Here is a 21,558-nt window from a genome sequence, read left to right on the forward strand (position 1 = left end):
TTGAACAAACTGAACAGTGAAATGTTATAAAATCATCCTGCAAATGAACTAACATTAAAAAAACACTAAAAACACCACAAACAAAAGTTTGCTTGTTTAAAGTTTTGGACAGTTTTGAGGTTTTTGTGAAAGAACCAAAACATCAAACATATCATTGATCCCCATCAGGTAAAATGAAATGAATTTTAGTGTGTAGAATATTTTTGCTCTTTCATAGTCGGATGTCTGTGAGGCTTTATTTGGTTTATGAATTATTAACTGGAGGAGGAGAGGAGTGGAGGAGAGTTGATAAAAACAGGTATCACTCCTAAATTATTATATCTCATTAAACATCCCTGCTAGTATTTTCAAATATATTGATAGAGATTAGAGAATTTATCTTGTCTGGAAAAAGACCCCAGTCCCAGGATTTTAATCAGTTCTTTGTGTTTAAAATGATAAAAGACACAACATTTCATTTAGCTAAACATCTTTTTTAAAAATCAATATTTTCCACTCACCCCTCTCCTGTGAATGGCTTCTTTCAGTAGCTTCACCACGTCTTGTCCCTCCACTCCAGAGCAGTTGAAGCCTTTGGTCCAGCGGATCAGGATGCTCTGTGAAAAGAGAGAACATTTAATATAAAAGACATAAATGTTTTTTCTATAAATGACCGTTGTTTTGGTTGTTTGTGTGTGTGAGACCTTGTCGATTTCTTTCTGTTCGCAGGGGAAGGAGAAGGTGAAGCCGAGAGGAAGAGTTTGTTCCTTCAGGTTCTGAGAGTCGAGGAATTCGCTGAGACAAGTAGCGATGTGGTCGAACAGCTGGACAGACAGAAACACAGATGATCAACTGTGACATGTTGAACACCTCAAAGATACAGAGATGTATACACAGACGCAGATGTGTATAAAGATGACAGTTACAGTAAAAGTCTAGGATTATTTTTGCTGTTGCATCTTTTTGTATTTCACTGTTCAAACATATATATTTAAAAAAGTGATTAATTAAATTCAGATTTAAGTTGTGCATTTAATAAAACAGTGAAGATGATGCAGCTTCATTTAGTAGTTAACGATTCCAATTTAATATTCTGTCAGTAGACGATGAAAAATTATTTTAAGATTATTTTTTTGATGAACTGATTAGTCGTGTTGTCGGTAAAATGTAACAGAATTTCCATTAAAATCGCTGTGATGTCATCAAATGTCTTGTTTTTTTTCCCAATCAACAGTTCAAAATCTAAAGAAATTCAGTTTATTATCATTTCTGACACAGAAAAGCTTCAAATGTTCAAATTTAAGAAGCTGAATGCAGCAAATATTTGGTATTCTTGATTAAAAAATGATTAAAACATTTATTCAATCATCAAAATAGTTTAGATTAATTCTCTGTCGACCGACTGATCAATTGATCACCTGATCATTGCAGCTCTACTGAACTGTTTTTTCTGTTTGCACTTAATATTTCTGTATTTTACCTGATCTCCGGTTCCCAGCATGATTTCCTGTGGGATGGCACAGATCTGACTGTCCATCTTCAGCACTCTCTGCTCCTCTTCCATCACTCGGACATGAAGTACCCTGAAGTTTGTTCCTCCCAGATCCAACGCCAGGAAGTCACCTTTCTCTGCAGGCAGGAACGACGGATTATTATCCTCAATCTGTCATCTATCCATACACATCTATCACTTTATATTTATATTTTATTTATATTATTTATATTTTCTGATGGTTTTATTTTTGTTGTTTGAAGTTACCTTTTGAGATCAAACATAACGTTGTGTGTTTTGAGCTGCTCTATTTAAGCATCTGTCTCTTTTCTCGTGTGTTTATGTACGTATAAAAAATAAATTTGTATATGCAGACCAGAAAATAAATTCTAATTGTAATTCTAAAAAGAAAAATAATAATAATCCTTTAGACTTGTATGTATATGTGCAGATTAGGGGCGCAACACGAAATTATCTGGATTTGGATTTATATCAGAAGTAGCCATTATATCCTAATGATGCAGGATTATTGAGGCCAATACTGATATTGATAATTGATAGTTTTTAATAATCCCTGATATTATATAACACATAACATAAATAAACATTTTGATAAGCTTCCCTTAGAGTTGTGTTTTTTAAAAACTGCAACCAAGAAATGTGTTTTACAGTGTAAAATAAACTACATGTGACACTGTTTCAAAACATATATGTGGCATTTCTGTACTTCAATTTAATTTAAATTAAATTTAAATAATAATAATAAATAGTAACATTTAAACAATAATAATAATAATAATAATAATAATAATAATAATAATAATAATAATAAGTAACTGAAAACACACCTTTTTAGTAATCCATTTGAGTAATCCTGTAAGAAGTTGACATTTTATATTTCCATGTTTTATTGTGTATTTTTCTGCTCACTTTTTCTATGTTTTTTACTTTTATTACAGATTGTGTATTTCTCTGTATTTCTTCATGGCATCATGCTCATGTGATGACTATCTGTGAAAAGCACTATATAAATAAATTTTACTTACTTTAATAATAATAATAATAATAATAATAATAATAATAATAATAATAATAATAATAATAATGCACTTTATTTATACAGAACAAAACAGCATTACAAAGTGCTTTACAAAGGAAAAAACAAAAGTTAAATCCAGCAAGAGAATTAAATAGAATAAAATACCAAAAAAATATAATAAAATAAGATAAAAACAGTGAAAATAAACACATAAAACATTGCCGAACTGGAAACATAAAACTTGGAGCTCAGATTAATACAAGGGTAAGTTTTAAGAAGTGATTTAAAAGAAGTCATTAATTCCGTAAGACAAACTGATACCAATATGTCTGATACCAACATGTCTGATAGCAATATATCTGATACTAATATGGCTGATACCAATATGGCTGATACCAATATGTCTGATACCAACATGTCTGATACCAATATATCTGATACCAATATATCTGATACCAACATGTCTGATACCAAAATATCTGATACCAATATGTCTGATACCAGTATATCTGATACCAATATATCTGATACCAATATATCTGATACCAAAATATCTGATACCAATATTTCTGATACCAATATGTCTGATACCAAAATATCTGATACCAATATGTCTGATACCAGTATATCTGATACCAATATATCTGATACCAATATATCTGATACCAAAATATCTGATACCAAAATATCTGATACCAATATGTCTGATACCAATATGTCTGATATCAGTATGTCTGATACCAGTATATCTGCAATGGGCTGATATGGGCTGATACATATCGGTCGGGTTCTAGTTGGTGTTGCTTATACAGGAAGTTCTTAGAAATTGTCTAGTTTGCTTTAGTTTGTATTTATACTCCTCATACACATGTGTGTAAGTTCTAAATATCCTATTTTAAACATGTACTTGAATTAACTGAATAACAACAATATATGTGCCATCATTTCCCATCATCCACAGTGGAAACTGGCTGTAAGTCGTTTGTTTATTCTTTATTTTTTTATTCGGATCCCCATCAGCTTCCACAGAGCGGTTGCTAGGGGGTCCAAACAAAAATCAAGTAACTACTAACAACTCCTTTGATATTAAAACATTCTCTAACTAAAATGTGAACGTCCTTACCCGTCCCGTCCGGTGTGGCCCTGACGAAGGTGGGCAGCATCTTAACGGGCGCCCTGTGATGACTGTGTTTCCCCAAACCTCGGTTCAGATCCCTCTTCAGCCGAGCAGAAACCTCCATCAGCCTCTCCGGAGTCAAAATGAAACCCTCGAGATACTTCTGCACCTGCAGAGAGAGAGAGAGAGAGAGAGAGAGAGAGAGAGAAAAGTACGAGAAACATTAAAATTACTGGCAAAACACAGAGATCCCTTCAATAACTTATGACTGAAGTCCTCAAAAAGGCAAATAAGGTTATAATTACGTGTCCTATATGACATCAGGAATGTATTTTATATCAAATTATAGGTTTAAAGAGAAGGAAGTTTAACCCTTAACCCTTTTAACTCTTTTATTACATTGTTGTATTTGTATTTTAGAGAGTTTTTATGTGTGTGAATGACTTTTACCTTCATACACACAGTTCATGCTCCGTACTGATGGATCATATTATATGCCAAACACTAACTAGAATATACATGATATGGTTAGGTTAAAGACACTTAAATGATTGTCATTGGGGAGCTTTACCAGACCATTTACTTTTACTACAGCCACTCCACAACAGTTTTTTTTCCAGTTGTCTCTCACTTTCTAGTCCTTCTCATTATCTCGACACAGGAAATTCTCCAGTGGAAAAGTCTCCTTGATGGCAGAAGCTGCTCTCTTCTACTCATCTCTGTCTATTGATAATTAATTGTTGTCTCCGTGAACATCTGCTCTCTGGTCATCTGCGTCTCAAAGCTCCAGAAATTCATTTACAGTCCACACGGTTCATGCTCGATACAGATGAAATGAGCCACAAAAAAACTTTGAAACTAAACTCTCTCAGTTCAATTTTTATTTTTATTTTAAAAAGGCTATACTTAAGTATTTGCAATTGCTTTCCTTGATGTGAAAATAATGTCAAACGTGTGTTTGAAACTGTCTGTTCATGTTTATTCTTGTACATAGATCTCTCCCAATGAGACAACCTGTTTGAATAAAGTATTAAATAAAGACATAAGTACAGTATCTATAACGCTGATATACATAAAGTTGACATATAAACTTTTAATACCATCATACTTTTGTTGCAGATTGTAAACATTGATTTGATCCTCAAGAGAAAACCAAACATTGATGGATCAGAACAGATTTAACATTATTTACTCACAAGATGGCAGCATTTCCTCAAAATCTTCAACGTCAAACCACAGATAGTTTCTGCCGCACTGACCCAATTTCTCCTTCAAATAGTGTTAACTCACATGTCTACGGTAGTTTTACCAGATTTTAATATTCTGCTTCATGCCGGCCGCACCTGTACAAAAGTAGGTACCAGTAAATCTGAATGAACTGGAAAAATGAAAGATGTTGAAGATGTTCCAGTAATAATACAAGTATAGATGGTATTTCTAGGAATCTGTGGCCACATAGATAACAATCTGATCAGGTGTATCAACAATTTTCAGCCTCCCTCACCAACCTGCCAACCAGTTTCATTCACTTTCCCACTGTGCCGTTTAGAAATACTGTATCTATATTTATGTATCTGTGGTCACTCAGTTGAAAGTTACTAAAAAGACAGGATTATGTGATTCATTTCCTTCTTTTTACATGTAAAAACACTAAGCAGAGTTGTGCAAGAAGAAGCCTGGAGGATTTTTTTCCCAATTATTTTTGGTCATTTTTCTGTATTTTTTGTACATTTAACTGAAAGAAAAGAAGAAAGAGGGGGACTCAACTCTCAGAAACTGTTAAATGTAATTGGTTTTGCATCATTTAACAGCAGGTTCTCAACCTTTTTGGTGTCACGGACCCCAAATTGATACGCATCAGGCCACGGACACAGATTTGATGAGATGCAGTCTCAGGGATCCACATCTGATAAATATTTATTTGTTCCATAACTGTCTATAGTGTAGATGGTCAGATTAACAGTGAAGAGCGTGAAACCTATTAACAGAATAATCATTTTTATACTTTCTCTCATTGAGCTAATTTCTAGTCAATGAAATAATAGTAAAATTAAAATATTCCCTATTTTTCTGGGGACCCCCTGGAACCCCATCAAGGACCCCTGTAGGTCCCCGGACCCCAGATTGAGAGCCGCTGCTTTACAGCTTGTACACAAACCCTCAAACCCCCAAGTTATGTTTCCCTCCTTTTATGTTTTGATATGTTGATGGTTAATTTTTTCTGACTTTCTATGTACTCATTTTTGTCTTTGTTTGGCACCTTTTAAACCCACACGGTATCTTTTTTAAATCACAAACTCAGCTAAGTCTGATTTATCATTTTGTCAATAGTAACCAAAATTAAAAGAAAAATGACAAAGGTGCCTAAAGAAATCTATAAAATCTTTAGTGATAAGGTTTGTAAGGTTGTAAAAATATTGTTTTACTACTCATACACAAGCAGAAAAATGTAAGAAAAGAAACTAAAGTACAGTCTGTTTACATGTTAATTATATCACTAAAAATATATTTGTGTCAGCAGACATAAATGAATGAATGAAAGTTGTGTGAAAGTTCAAAATCTGCCCTTTACACTGGTTTTCTCAGCTTGTCTTTACATGGTATATAAATAAAGTTATGTTATTTATTTATATTTTATTATTTATTTATAATTTCAATAAGGAAAACATGCATACGTGTGAACGCAGGTACTGAGTCCCACATAAGTAAACTTACAGTCATACACATTTAAATATATAAAAGCATTGTACACACATATCTGGATGTAAACAATAATATAATTAAATGTGTGTTACTATGAATAAAACATGCTCAGTGTGGTGCCAACCAGTTTGTAACATGTATGACCTAATGTTACATTTTGTCACTGCTCTGTATGACTTATATGTGTCTTAAAGCTTTAATGTTTATGCTCCTGTTTCTGTAAATGAAATGTTTCAGAGAGGTATTCTGCAGGAAGAGGCCTGGCTTGTACAACATATAATGATTCTCTGGAGATGGCAGCAACAATTCACATTTCTCTTCCTGTTTCCGTTTCCTTTGAAGCTGGAAAAACACTCCCTTGTTTTTTAAAAGCAGCACTGATGCAGCTGTAACATACCATTAACATGAACAGGTAAAGTACAGTACAGTGTGGTGTAGAGGTGTGAACACACCTATTGTGCAGAGCACTTTCTTTGGTCCAAATTGTTGTGGAATTATTTTTACATTTCTGTTCACATTTATGTTTATTACTTTTGGTTTAATCTTAAATGGGACATATTCTGCACATTTCCCGCTCTATATTTACATTCTGGGGCTCTACTGGAATATCTTTGCATACTTTACAGTTAAAAACTCCTTATTTATCTTATACTGGTCCTTTATTCAGCCCCTCAGTTCAGCCACTGTCTCAAACAGGCCGTTTTAGCTCCTGTCTCTTTAAGGCCTGCCTCCCAATGAGCCCACTCTGTTCTGATTGGTCAGCTCCCCGTAGCGTAAACGTAAACAAACTATAGTAGTAGGATTTCTCTACTTTTTCTCCTTCTTTACTTGAAATGTCAACTTCTTAAATCCATCCATACACGTTGAAGCCAAAATCTGATCCGAAATATGAGAATTCACAACACATGGAAGAATCTTAGCAACAACCTTAGCAACCAAGGCTACGGAACAGATGGCCGTTCACGGGCATGTGTGACAAGCCGACGTCAGCTTGTCAAAATCGTTGCAAACGAAGCGTTCAAAGCAGGTTGAAGCCCCGACTTTTGACTTGCAGGGAACATTTCTACATACGTTCACCTCAAGTTTTGGCCCTTTGACCATGTTTTACATCCGACATCATAACAGGATATAATTAACACAAAGCCAGAAAAAGCATAATATGGCCCCTGAAATCAAGTTAATGTGGAGTTAGATAGGTGATTTAAAAAAGGTTTGCATTATTTTAAAAGTTGCTGGGTTACTATCATTTTGCTGCTTCAGCCTAAAAACCAACATGAACACATGAAGCTGAAGGCAGACACTCCATCACCCATCTTATCTGAGTCTCACCCAAAATGTGTTTTTAAAAGACAATTTCTCGGAATATATTTCACACATTTGCATGATTCAGCTCATCACATTGACTAGAGGCGTGAAACATCTTTAAAAATGTCCCGGCATCACAGCTGACTAAAATCTTGAGCACGTCTTCTGGGAATAAAGAGGCGTGTTGGGTGTGGTCATGTGGGTCTCAAGGCCAAAGTTGGACTTCATACAGTTTGGATTTTGTTCTCTGTTTGTCACTTTGTTGTTCACTTTAGTTTTACGTCCTCACAGATCCAAACTAAACCCTCCTTAATCCAAATACCAAAGCTTTGTAGGTGAGTTTCTTTGTAAGATGTAGGGTGTGTGTCTTTGTGTGTGTGTGTGTTTCTGTCAAGTGTTTGGAGTGTTAAATTTTCTGTACATCCACATCTATTGGTTCAGACTGGATCACACACAGGACCAGTTTCATCAGAGCCTGTCAGTGTTGGTGAATATTTTCCTTGGCAGCGTGGTCGTTTTTTTTTTCTCACACACGTCCTTGACTGTAAGAGTCTGAAATACTTCTGACAAGTTTCAACAGTCCTGCTGCTGCTGCTACAATCCCCGAAAAATACGACTCCCTGGCAGAGCGGGTCATATCAGGATGATATCAGGGTGGAACTGCATGAAATTAATGCTAACAGTTATCATTTCATCTTGTCCTGTCACATGGCTGAATGAATGCATCAGACAAAGCAAACGTGATTAGCATCAAGCTTTCCATTCAAGCACAATTTATAATGGTAAGAATGGCAGATTTACCACGAAATTTGTAGTAATTTTTAAAACAACATGTTGATTTAACACAGAGGTAGCATTTCTAGCACCGGCAGATTTCATTAGCTGTAGCTAACTAACTAGCGAGTTAACACTAACTCTGTGAGTAGGTTGAAAACCTTCCTGAGCTGACTTTTTAATGTTTCCGGATTATTATTTTTAAATGAGAACCTTGAAGTAGAAGTAAATGAGACATAAAATTGTCAACATACATGTGCTAAAATATTGAGGCTAAAGCTAACAGGTCCCTGGCAAGTATTTAGTAGTTAGTATTCTCACCAGTTGATGATCCATGTAGAATAAATAAAGGTTTTCTAATAGTTTTTTACATTTATTTGTCAGGAACTGTGTACAAAAGAATCTCATACAAAGATAAGAGATAATCACATAGAAGGAAAAACAAACTTTAGGCACTCATGTGGAGTCCTGCTCTTCAAGAGCACCTGCGTTTTTCATGAGTTTTATATGATCAAGACAGTCCTCGAGCACCCCACTACCTTTTTTCACAAGTAAAGATAAGAGTACAAATGTATTGTACCAGATTTAGCTACAAGCTAATTTCCATCTGGAGTCAACAAACACTAAAACAAGGACATTAAGAGGAGCTGTTTTTGTATTTCACAGTAGGTCTAGGTGTCCCATGTATTATAGTACAATATTATAAATAAAAATGTGCTTAAAATGTTATTTTGCTCTAAGGTAAAGTTAAAAGTAAAGGTAAAAGTTTTGCGTTATTGTTTGTATTTTTGGACAGTATGTTTCACTTCTACAAGAGAAAAGGCACTGAGGGTGAGAAATAACTGATCTGTTTAGCTAACGTAACATTATCTCAGGTAACGAGTTAACTGTAAACTTCCCCAAATCCAATAAACAACTGACAGAACGGCTAACGTTAGCACAAACTTTGATATGTCCCATGTCCCGTTTCTGAAGTTATTTTTCTAATGCAAACTGTATTTACAGAAAATGTTGTTAGCTAATGATGTGCTCCTTGGTCTTGGAAGTAATGAGGTTGCTGCTGAAGCTAATAATAAGCTAGTTAACGATAGCAGACAAACACTCTGTTTAATGCATTCCTTACACTTTTGCTCTTTTATTTTTGGTTTTGGAAAAGCTAAAACTCTTTATATATGGATCATCTTTCTTACTACACCCTCATGTACATCACTTTAACATGCGGAGACGTCCACAGACGTGCCGTGACTTGTTACGGTTGCTAAACTATGATGGAAGATCATTCGGGTCGAGGAGGGTTTTACGATGGCACATTTTTACAAGTGACGTCATCAAATTATATCATAAATACTGATTTTCTGACATGTATTTTACAAATAACAAGAGATAAATGAACAATTAACAAAGGGACACAGGATTAAAACTGGGAATTTCTTCTGCTTTTGCAAAGCTGATTCTATATATTTGAATAAAACTTGTACTCTTTGATCCATCATCCATTAATTTAGCTCCAACATTATTTTCTTGAAGTTTTCTTACTTATCTTTTAAAAAATCTCTGATCTGATAATGTTTTTCTGCTTTTTTTTTTTTTTTTAGTTTTTTTCCTTTTTGCATGTCTTTTTCTGTGCATTTTTAAGCGGCCATGAAACCACGTAGCATCTTTTAATATGAAATGTACTGTATAAATAAAATTATTATTATTATTATTATTATCATTATTATTATTATTAATTGTAGCAGTATTATTTTTTATTATTGAACCTGGTTCCAGCACCAGGACAAGGATAAGGATCAGGATCTGGTTCCTGAATGTTTGCAGATGTTAAGGTTAAGTGTGGATACAAACATACGCCACTCCTCTCTTTGTCTCTCTCTTCTTCTTCTTCTTCTTCTCTTTCATGAGTTGCAGTACTTTTCCAGAGGCATGTCTGCTCAGGCCTCGTCTCACTTTTTCTCTCTGTAGCGTTAAACTCTTCCAGCCCTTCCCTCCCAGCCTTGTATAATTCCCTCCTCCTTCTCTTGTTCCTACATGCTCGTTCCTGCTTTTCATCAGCGGAGCGCTGGCTCACTTCATTCCACCATCATGACTGCGATGGTTGGGACTATTAAAAGGCATACTTTATATTGGCTTGGCCCAGCCCGCACTGCAGCGCATAACTCTGCAAACATGCAGAGCAAAAATAAACAGTCTGCTATGAATCTCCAACACGCCATGTCACTCATTCTGTAATTGGTTTAAATATGACAGACGATCCTCATACATATCAGGCTACAACAGCATTTGATCTAATTCATCTTTATTTTTATTATTTGGAATCTCTGATGGGACAAACCTGCTAATTGCAACCTTCGCTGTCCGTTTTTATTCGCATTTTCAATTTGCCCATCAAAAAATGAATTGGAAATGTCACAAATTTTTATAAAAATATCACAAAACGCTTGGCTGAGGCTGCGTTTTCGTTTTTATCCATACACCAACTTTTACACCTCAGACAACAGGAACACTTTTTGCGATATTTCCACTTTTTAAATTCTATTTCTGTTGTTTCCACTGCAACATTATTATTAATTTTTTTTTTTCAACGTTTCCACTCAGGTTTTTTTATATGCAGACTTCTGTCAAATTTGCATAAAAAAAGGTGGATGGAAACCCACAAAGCACAATATAGCCTGATCATGGATACACCCCTTTAGTGTTGCCGTGGTGATATCAACAGGTGAAATCTGGCGTTATCACAACCTACGCCACAAGTGTCTACGGCAGGACTCCCATTAACTCTTGTGTCAAGCACAAATGCAGCTACAGACTGATGAAAGTTAAACCAAGTCTGACGGTGTAGAGCTGAGCCACCATACAGAGAATAAACACTTGTGATTTAAATAACACGGCCTCTCCTCTGGTGCCAGTCATTTGGCAAATTTAGATTTTATTGTATGTTAGAATAGTGATGTTTCCTCTACATTTTCCATCAATTCAACATTCTTTGTTTTCTGGTTTGTAGTGAGTATTGCAGAGTAACTTTGTTAGCAGGCTGTGAACTTTTACTCGTCTTCGAATGACCCGTCATTCGAGTCACTTAAGGGGACATATTCTGCACATTTCCAGGTCTATATTTATATTCTGGGACTCTACTGGAATATCTTTGGATGATTTACAGTGATAAATTCCTCTCCTTCTTTTCTTGAAATGTCAACTTCTCAAATCCATCTGTACACGTTGGAGCCGAAATCTGATACGAAATTTCAGAATTGACAACGCATGGAAAAACCTTAGCAACAACCTTAGCAACCAAGGCTACAGAACGGACTGCCATTTACGGACATGACGTCAGCTTGTTGGCGAGGTAAAAAAAAAAAAAAATCGCAAACGAAGCTTTTAGAGCAGGTCATATCCGAGCCTCACCCAAAATCTGTTTTTAGAAGACAATTTCTCGGAATGTATTTCACACATTTGCATGATTCAGCTCATCACATTGACTGAAGGCGTGAAAGATCTTTCAAAAATGTCCAGACATCACAGCTGACTAAGAAAAATCTTGAGCAGGTCTTCTGGGAATAAAGAGGCGTATTAGGTGTGATCATGAGGCTGTATGTCTCCTCTGATTCAAACTGTCGTAAAAATCTCAGAAAATGGGAACTCCTCTGTTGTAAAAAATTAATGGAATAGTCATGATTCAAGTTTTTACTATTCCTGTATCCCTGAATGGCCCCATGACTCAGACTATAAACTCTGTGTGTGATTTCCTAATCTGAGACTCCTCCTCCAGCAGCACTGACTCCCTGAGCCAGTTTCTTGCCGCAGTTTGCAACAAGACATAGTTCACAGAAACGGAAAGTTATGAATGTCGCCAAGATTAAGGTTTTACACAATCACACTTATGTAATCACTTTGCTATCTCTGTGAACTCTGCAGTAAGTTCTGTCAGAAAGTTTACCATAGTTTCCAAGGTGAAAACACAGCTGAAAGCTGTTGTGCTCTACATTTTTGTGTTTATTTACACTCGGTTTTCTTGGAATTAAGTGATTACATGTTATGTCTTTACAGGCTGCAAAATAAAACATAGTTGTGCATAAAAGTTGTCTGCCAGCGGCTGTATTGTCTGTATTTATTGTAACCTTTGGCTTTAACATAACTTTCAGTTCATTTATAAGTTTATATAACTTTTTAAATATAATGCTTAAATGTAGTAATTGTTTATGTTGTTTATTGTTTTTTAACAGAACTTTGTGTCGTTGTGGTTGGCTGATTTCCAGACATCTTGCTTCAAATTGCTGTTCAATCATTGTAACAGAATTTGTGATTTTGATTGGCTTTTGTCTGTGTTGACATTGCTGCAGTGATGACCTTCAATGTTCAGCATTTTTGGATAAAATCTGACCTCTTGCCATTCGTTTTTTATGCGCAAATTGAAAATGCGCTTAAAAACAGGTAATTGGAAATACTGAAAATTTGAAAGAATCTTGAAATATTGCCAGAAAGCTTTTACTCTTGGTAAAAAGTTGGTGCATCAATAAAAGCAACATGAGATGTAAACCGACTTGGTGAATAAATGATGTCGTACATGAAGCATGTGACTGAAACGTCACCCAAACTTCCACTGAAGAGACGAAAACATCGGATCTGTGTAGAGCGATGACTTTAACGTTCCTCAAATGAATACATGAAACAAACAGAAATATCATATTTCCATCATGTTTTCCACATATAGTGATCCTGTGGTGTCTCATCTAACAATGACCGTGACTCATCTACAACAACAATAAAACATATTTTGTTCTCAGGTGACACATACCTTACTAAGCGTGTCTGGAGGAATGCCGTCCAGGTATTGGGTCGAGGTGTCTCCACTCATTTTGGCCTTTTTAGAAATCTGTGTGCTGCTCTCGCCATTTGCCTTTGGGCTGCTCATCTGCACAGAGGAGGTTAAGAGGGTCAATTCAAGGCAAGGCAAGTTTATTTGTATAGCACATTTCAACAAGGCATTTCAAAGTGCTTTACATAAAACATAAAAGACATCAAGACACAATGTAAAAACAACATAAGGCAATATAACAAGACTAGGTCAAAACCTTGTATATGGCTGGACTGTGTATGAAACGCTAGAGGGCTTTTAGTTTAAAACAGATGCAGGAAGTGGCGGCATTTGACCGACCAATGGTGTAACTTCATCACTTCATCCGATACCCATACTACCATACTATTCAGTATGCCATAAAATTATTTAGTATGTCCCAGTACATAGTATGTCAAATGCAGTATGCCAAAAGTACCAGGATGTCCTACTACATCCGGTCACATTTTGCAGTATGCAAGCCAGCATGCTCTTCTGGTTATTCTGACATTGACTGAGCACAGACAGTTGACAGTATGTTGAAAATGCAATGATGGAAGCCGGTGCAATGACAGGTTCCGCAATGGCAGATTAAGTTGTATGTCCCAATTGTATGTATACTGCATGCAAGAAGTACGCACTTTGTAAGGGCAGCTGCAGTACGTACTAAAAGTAAAAAGTAGAAGCACGCGATTTGGAACTTTCACGTTTATAGGGCTGGCCCCGCTGCGGTTAAGCCAAAATAGCATAAATACAATTAAAAAGAGTTGAATAGAAAATAAAAATCTAAAATAGAATAAGACAGATAGAACAGGAGAATAAAAGTTACAGTGCAGTGCAAGATATTATTTAAAAGCCTTGAATTTGATTTAATAAAAGGCAGCTGCAAACAGAAAAGTCTTCAGCCTTGATTTGAAAGAACTGAGAGTTGCAGCAGACCTGCAGTTTTCTGGGAGTTTGTTCGAAATATGTGGAGCATAAAAACTGAACGCTGCTTCTCCATGTTTAGTTTTGACTCTGAGGACAGAAAGCAGACCTATCTTAGACGACCTCAGAGGTCTGGATGGTTCATAACGTAGCAGCAGATGAAAACTCAACAGTGATGTATCTTTACAGAATCCTCAATGTGGACTGTTTTCACTGGAAGTAAAGGGAGGTTTGAAGTTTTTCCAAGTGGAAAAAGCATATTCGTCAAAATGTCTTGAACCACTCCTGCAGTACTTCTCTACTGATCTGTATGCTCAATCAGTGATAGTTTTGACAAAACGTAGCTAAATACAGAACACTGATTAGCTTGTAGCTTGTGTTGTGAGACACTAATGTTGGTTTTGAGCTCATAATTTCATAGATAAGCGTTTTTTTATTGACACATGATATTGGGGTTTTCTGTTTATGTTCTAAAATAAACTGGTATCCACTTCTGTACTTAACTGCTGGCAAAAGTCGGCAAGTTAGCATTGTAACAAATACATTTAGCTAGCATTCAACAGTTAGCCTACGGTCTTAGGCATAGACATGCTATTGAAACCTCATGAGGTGTAACTTAGCTGCCAGCTGACAAACTCAGACCACTGTGCACCTACACGGACAGTATGGAGACTTTTCAGACTAATTTGACCTGTTTAAAAAGAGTTTAAAAGAGCATTTCAACTTTCTTATCTGAGCTGACAGGCGCACAGGATGTCAGAGGCAGTTGTCAGGTTTGCGCGTGGCGGCACGTACCGAAACAGCTGATTCCACGAAACAAACTGACAGTTAAACCCACAGCATGTAATAAACAGAAACTGAGACGACTCGGACACAGTGGTCATGATGGAGTTCTTAAAAGAAACATGAATGGTTTAGAGCCGGTTTAGCGGAAGCAGGTGACTCTCTGCGCGTAAAAGACACATGCGGAGCGTTTCTGTCCTGGATCAGTTCACCCAAATTGTTGTCCCCTTAAAGGACCGTTTTTCAAGCATGTCTTAAAACAGCAGTCAGGCGTCCATATGAACAGTGAAAGAGGTTTTCCTCGCTGTAATCATTCCTCCTGTTCATACTGGATATTAAAAGATCCTTCAAATGTGCTTTCAGTGTCAATGATGGAGGCCAAAAAAAAGGCCAAAAAAAATTGACACATGATATTGGGGTTTTCTGTTTATGTTCTAAAATAAACTGGTATCCACTTCTGTACTTAACTGCTGGCAAAAGTCGGCAAGTTAGCATTGTAACAAATACATTTAGCTAGCATTCAACAGTTAGCCTACGGTCTTAGGCATAGACATGCTATCAAAACCTCATAACGTGTAACTTAGCTGCCAACTGACAAACTGGAGACAGAAAAGGAACTGGGCTCACATAAAAGAAATAGCTACAAGCTAATTAATTCAAGATTGTGGATTTCAGTTGGTAAACAAGTTGCTAACTAGCTTAGATAGCTGTAAGCTAGTATGTCAAATTTGAACTGTGAAGATCTGCTAGGCTTAATAGCTAATCTTTATAACTTTTTAGACATAAACACTTTTAGTTAGAGACATGAGAAAACCAAAACAGAAAATAAAGTTTCTCTAGCGGTAGTAATATCCGTCTTCTGCTGAGGTTAAGCTTAGTGTGATGTATTTTGGCTGCTAAAATATTCCACAGACCTCAGTGTGAACATTTCTGTCTTCAGTGTTGGTGAAGGGGTTGCTAAATTTTTGTTGCTCTAACAGCAAACTCTGGAGCCTCTAAAGTCCCGAAAGGTTTTATTTTCTATCTTGTGGACACTAGAGCTGCAACGATTAGTCGATTAATCGATTAGTGGCCAACTATTAAATTAATTGCCAACTATTTTGATAATTCATTAATTGTTTTGAGTCTTTTTTTGAGAGAAAAAAGTCTAAATTTTCTGATTCCATCTTCTTCAATGTGGATATTTTCTGGTTCTTTAGTCCTCTATGACAGTAAACTGAATATTTTTGGGTTGTGGACTTAACAAGTCATTTGAGGACGTCATCTTGGGCTTTGGGAAACAGTGATTGACATTTTACACAATTTTCTGACATTTTACAGATCAAACGACTAATCTATTAATCGAGAAAATAATCAACAGTTTAATCAATAAGAAAATAATCATTAGTTGCAGCTCTAGTGGACACAAGATTAAAGATATCATCTTTCAGGAATTGACCCAACAAATAAAAGAAACAACCATCAGAAAAAGCAGACTAAATTAAAATAAGACGTGACTGAATCTGCCTTCTCCCACTCATCTACATCCCATTTTTATCATCAAGTGAAAAATAATCTTTAAAAGAACCAATGAATTAACACATTAAAAACGAAAAACACTATATTACCACTTGCTCCATTTAAGAAGGCTAACATTTCTTGTGTTTGATCAACTTACCAGACGCACTGACTGTCCTTAAAATGACCTTCTGGCAATCCAACACACACTACAAGTAACACTTCTTTCAGTAAACCTATAAAACAATATGACGTGGTATTCACAGTAATAAAGAGCTCAACTTCCTCTTCTTTTAGATGCACACTAATTGTGGTCTAACATAATGCTCAAATATTTGCTAATGCTTCACCAGCTGTATGGATTTCTTTCGTTTTCTGAGTGTTGAAAATGAGGCCTGAACCTGCAGAACTAGACTTTATTCTACTTCACTGTCCTTTAGCAAACTAAGAAGTTTGTTGGTCTTTGGGTCAGTCTGTCCACCACTTTGGTTCAGACTAACATATCTCTACAAATATTGGATGGATTGGCATGAAATTTGGCACAGATGTTCATGTTCCAAAGAGGATGAATCCTACTGACTTTGGTGAGCCTTCAACTTTTCCTCTAGCGCCACCAGCAGGTTGAAATATCTCAACAATTACTAGATGGATTGCTACGAAATGTGGCACAAAAATTCATGGTCCAACAGGATAAATTATAATAACTTTGGTGATCTCTAAGTTTTCATCTAGTGCCATCATCAGGTTACAATTTTAATTTGTCCAATACTTTGGACAAACACCTGCACAGCTATTGAAATTTCCATCAGCTGTTGCCTACTTCGTATGGTACTAATTAGCAGTCATGGTGGGACTAACTAACTGTCCAGGGACCTGAAGAAGCCTGGAATTAAAATTTAGTTTTTATAAATGCATACAACATGTATTTTATTGAATATGGACCGCAAGAACCCAAGGCAATGACGAATGGGAATCCCACTAAATGATAAAGAATAATCCAGTGTAGAGGCTATGTTGGGTTTTTTTTTTCTCATCTTTTGTAGGGGCACAATAAAGACCTACAACCACGAACTAAACTAATTATTACTCCAAGCAAACTTCATAGTATTGTACAGTAAGTTTGTAGTTAAATGAGTATTACAGACTTTTTTGAGTAATATATGCTTAAAATGTGGTATAAACAATAAAAGATTTAAAGATTTTATATGTACACAGAAACATTTGCATATATACAAACATCCTTTTACCTACATTTACTCAGCTATTCGTGAATTTAAAGGAAACAAATACTTATATATAATAAATGAATATATAATAATAATAAATAAATCAATATGCAAAGACCTCTCCTAAAGGTTCCAGACAAGATAAACAGAATTATATTGAATAAAAATAACAAGAGATGGGAAAGCTACAACAAAAGGAAATAAAAAACATGAGACAAGAGAAAATATATTAACAGTCGTCCAACAGTCATTGTTTAAGATGTATTTTAACGATACGTTAGCATTTAGCTCGAAGCACCGGTGTGTCTGAGTGAAGCCTCACAGAGCCGCTAACACGTCTGTCGACTCTTGTCAATGAAACATCTTTACTGATATATTGCGGGTTTATGAAATATAGAAGTTAGAAGAACCAAAACACACTTCTGAGAGTGTGCAGTATTTGTTAAGCCATCAGTGGAGAAGCAGCTTGACCTTGTGTGAACTTTTACTGAACATACGAAAAGGAATGCAGCAATTAACTATTTCCCAAAACAACACATTCTTTGTAAATTTAAAGTCCACATGAAGGTGCAGTTTAAAATGTGGATTGTTTGAAAAATTGGCTGAGATGGTGCATTTAACCCTTGATTTGGGCTGCACTGTTGCCTCATAACAAGAAGGTCCTACATATAAAATTCTTTCTGTGGGGAGTTTGTATGCTCCCTGAATATTTGCGTGGGTTTCTGCTTGGTGCTCCAGTTTCCTCCCATCATTAAGGCACTGGCAAAAAGAACTGGAGTCGGTCCCTGGGCGCTGCAACTTCAACTGCCCACTGTTCCTAGTGAGTGTGTGTTTATAGGATGGGTCAAATGCACAGGATCAATTTCCCCACAGGGATAAATAAAGTACTTCTTCTTCTTCTTCATGGTGACTGGGGAAAAACTTTCCTTATCAGAACTTTATTACTTTTCAACTCTATTACTGTTTGAATCTAACCAACTGTCAAGGTTCAGATTTCAGAGCTTAAAGTACTGCAAATAATTCTCATCTTGAAGGGAAATGACAATAACTGCTGTATATATGAATAAATACCAAAATCACTTAGTAATCCTTTTTTTACATAATGATGTGGCTTTATATTAGTATTAAATGCTGATTTAAAGTCCACATACTGGAAGGTCCAGTAACACAAAGAAGGTGAACAAACCCTTATTTCACATCCACCTTCTGTTCATCATCAGACTGGTTCAAAGACACTGTATTATATCTAATGGGTGCAAATATAAATACACAAACCAAAGTAAACCCTGCAGATTAGTACATCCTACCATATAAAGTGGCTGAGTGCCAACAAAACACACCTGAGAAAGAGCACGTATAACATTTAAAGGAAGCTGCTATCTCGGGATACTGCTGTGTTAGAAAACATCAAGGACAGAAAAACGTTCCTGTATAATGAGCTCAGAACTACTGAACTCAACAAGATCGGGATCAGTTCAATGAAGTGTCTGAATTGAGTTATAGAGTTGGGACAATCCATCCAACAGAGATATTTCACTCAGTGGCACCAGAGGAAAAGTCAGAAGGGTTCATCTTCTCGGAGGACATGAATGTCTGAAGCAGATTTCATGGCGATCCATCAGATAGTCGTTGAGATATTTCAGTTTGGTGGACATCACTATCTATAGAGCCACGCTGCTATCATGGCTACAGAAATAAACGAATGTAGCTACAGTCACTGTTGCCTGAGTGAGTTAATGACAGAGAAAGTGACCTGGAATAGTGACGATTTGGTTTTACAGCTCTGAGTTTAACTTTCATGTGTAAACTGTAAACCACAGCCCAAAATGCCCTGAAGAAACAGAGGTTATGACCTCTGTGACCTGAGGGGTAACTCCCTGATGATCTGGTTCTGTTGTGTTTCTGGGTGGAGTGTTTCTTTAAGATCACATTACAGGACAAACTGTGTCTCTTTCACTCCACCTGTTGAAGTTTAACTCCACCGAGAAGATGATTTTTTTTGTCTCTGAGACTAAAACCGCACACATCACACTCTGTCTGACATTTAACGAAAAACTCCACCTACAGAGAAGGTTACCGTCTCTGTTAGCATGAATGAAAAAAACCTGTAACACTCACTCTTCTTCCACCTGGAGGCAGGTTTTATTTCAGCTACGCCCCTTACCTGACTGAAGGTGAGCAAGAACAGACTGTAAAACAAATCTGTCTTTAGCTCTTTACAGCTGCTGTCTGTTACTTTTTTAAGCAAATTTAACAGAAAGTCTGGTGAGAGTGACATTTTACATCAGTAGCTTTTAAATAACTTGTATTTACAGGATCCAAAATCTAATCTGTGTTCCACTGTGCACCTACACGGACAGTAAGGAGACTTTTCAGACTAATATGACCCGTTTAAAAAGAGTTTTAAAGAGCATTTATTATCTGAGCTGACAGACGACAGAGAAAACACACTGGACCAGTTCAGTCATGAGCTGACAAAAGAGCTTCAGATGACGAGACACTGACGGGACAACATTACAGCTAAAGGCACTCCTTCATGTAAAACAGCCACACACATGGGACTACAGCTCCGGTTTCAAACGTGAGGTTCAGTCTGGTGTCCTTTAAAATAGAGGTAGAGGGTCCCAGAGCAAAATGAAGGAGCTGATATTTAAAGTTTGATTAAAAAAACTGTATTAAATCTTCTCTGACAGGACAAAACATCATTAAACAGGAATTCTGAGCTTTGGCTTCATTTTTTCATTAAAAACTCACCACCATCACCGTGATCAAACATCTGCACTGAAGCGCTTTAAACAGCTCATCTGACATGTAAAAGCCTGTTTTCTGGTGTGAAAACAGCAACAGTGAAGAGACGTAAACTCACCTTTGCGTCCTGCACCGCTCGAACTGAGAGAAGTCAACTTCCTTACTGAGCAAGAAAGAGTCTGAGAGCTCACTTTGGGAAAATGTTTACACCCACTTCATCTGCAGATGGTAGTGTTGATGTCGCAACAGCAGGAGACACGCACTCCGTTTCTCTTATCTGAGCTGACAGGATGTCGGAGGCAGTTGTCAGGTTCGCGCGCGGCGGCACGTACCGAAACAGCTGATTCCACGAAACAAACGGACAGTTAAACCAACAGCATGTAATAAACAGAAACTGAGACGACTCGGACACAGTGGTCATGATGGAGTTCTTAGAATAAACATGAGTGGTTTAGAGCCGGTTTAGCGGAAGCAGGTGACTCTCTGCGCGTAAAAGACGCGTGCGGAGCGTTTCTGTCCTGGATCAGTTCACCCACATTGTTGTCACCTTAAAGAACCGTTTTTCAAGCATGTCTTAAAACAGCAGTCAGGTGTCCATATGAACACTGAAAGAGGTTTTCCTCGCTGTAATCATTCCTCCTGTTCATACTGGATATTAAAAGATCCTTCAAATGTGCTTCAATGGAAGTGATGGAGGCCAAAATCCACAGTGTGTCCACACAGTCATTTTAAAGTTGATATGAAGCTTATATGAGGCTTCAGCAGTCTGAGTTATTCATATCAAGTGGATATCTGACACATTTACAGTCTTTTTAGCATCAAATTCACTCTTTGTGTTTCCCTGTTGAGCTGTGGTGGATTTAGTAACAAAAAGAGGAACTTTGGCACTAAAAAGACTGTAACGTTGAAAGATATCTACTTGATTTGACTCATTTGGACGCTGAAGCTTCATATTAGCTTCAGATAAACTTTTAAATGCATTTTTGCACAGAAGGAGGACTGTGGATTTTGTCCTCCATCACTTCCATTGTAAGTGCATTATGAAGGGATCTTCTAATGGTCAGTATGAACAGGAGGAATGATTACAGCAAGAAAAACACGTTTCACTGTTCATTTGGGCTCCTGACTGTTGTTTTA

General features: G+C 36.6%; 1 protein-coding gene across 4 annotated transcripts in view; it reads right to left on the minus strand.

Moving 5' to 3' along the window:
- LOC137196092 (hexokinase-2-like) overlaps nt 1-20,697 on the minus strand; it is a 33,416-nt gene extending 12,719 nt beyond the window's left edge. Inside the window, exons 1-6 of one of the 4 annotated variants that reach the window (XM_067608903.1) lie at nt 20,540-20,697; nt 13,202-13,318; nt 3,634-3,796; nt 1,460-1,608; nt 684-803; nt 501-596 (exon numbers count right to left, since the gene is read on the minus strand). In XM_067608903.1, the coding sequence (XP_067465004.1) occupies nt 501-596; nt 684-803; nt 1,460-1,608; nt 3,634-3,796; nt 13,202-13,318 (645 nt within the window). In that variant the 5' untranslated portion in view covers nt 20,540-20,697. Of the gene's footprint in view, nt 1-500; nt 597-683; nt 804-1,459; nt 1,609-3,633; nt 3,797-10,258; nt 10,339-13,201; nt 13,319-15,864; nt 15,964-19,791; nt 19,813-20,539 lie in introns of those variants that run through there. The other 3 variants (XM_067608905.1, XM_067608904.1, XM_067608906.1) reach the window with 3 other exon arrangements.
- Between the last annotated feature and the right edge of the window lie 861 nt (nt 20,698-21,558).

This window comes from Thunnus thynnus, chromosome 13, assembly GCF_963924715.1.
Source record: "Thunnus thynnus chromosome 13, fThuThy2.1, whole genome shotgun sequence".
Lineage (NCBI taxonomy): Eukaryota > Metazoa > Chordata > Actinopteri > Scombriformes > Scombridae > Thunnus > Thunnus thynnus.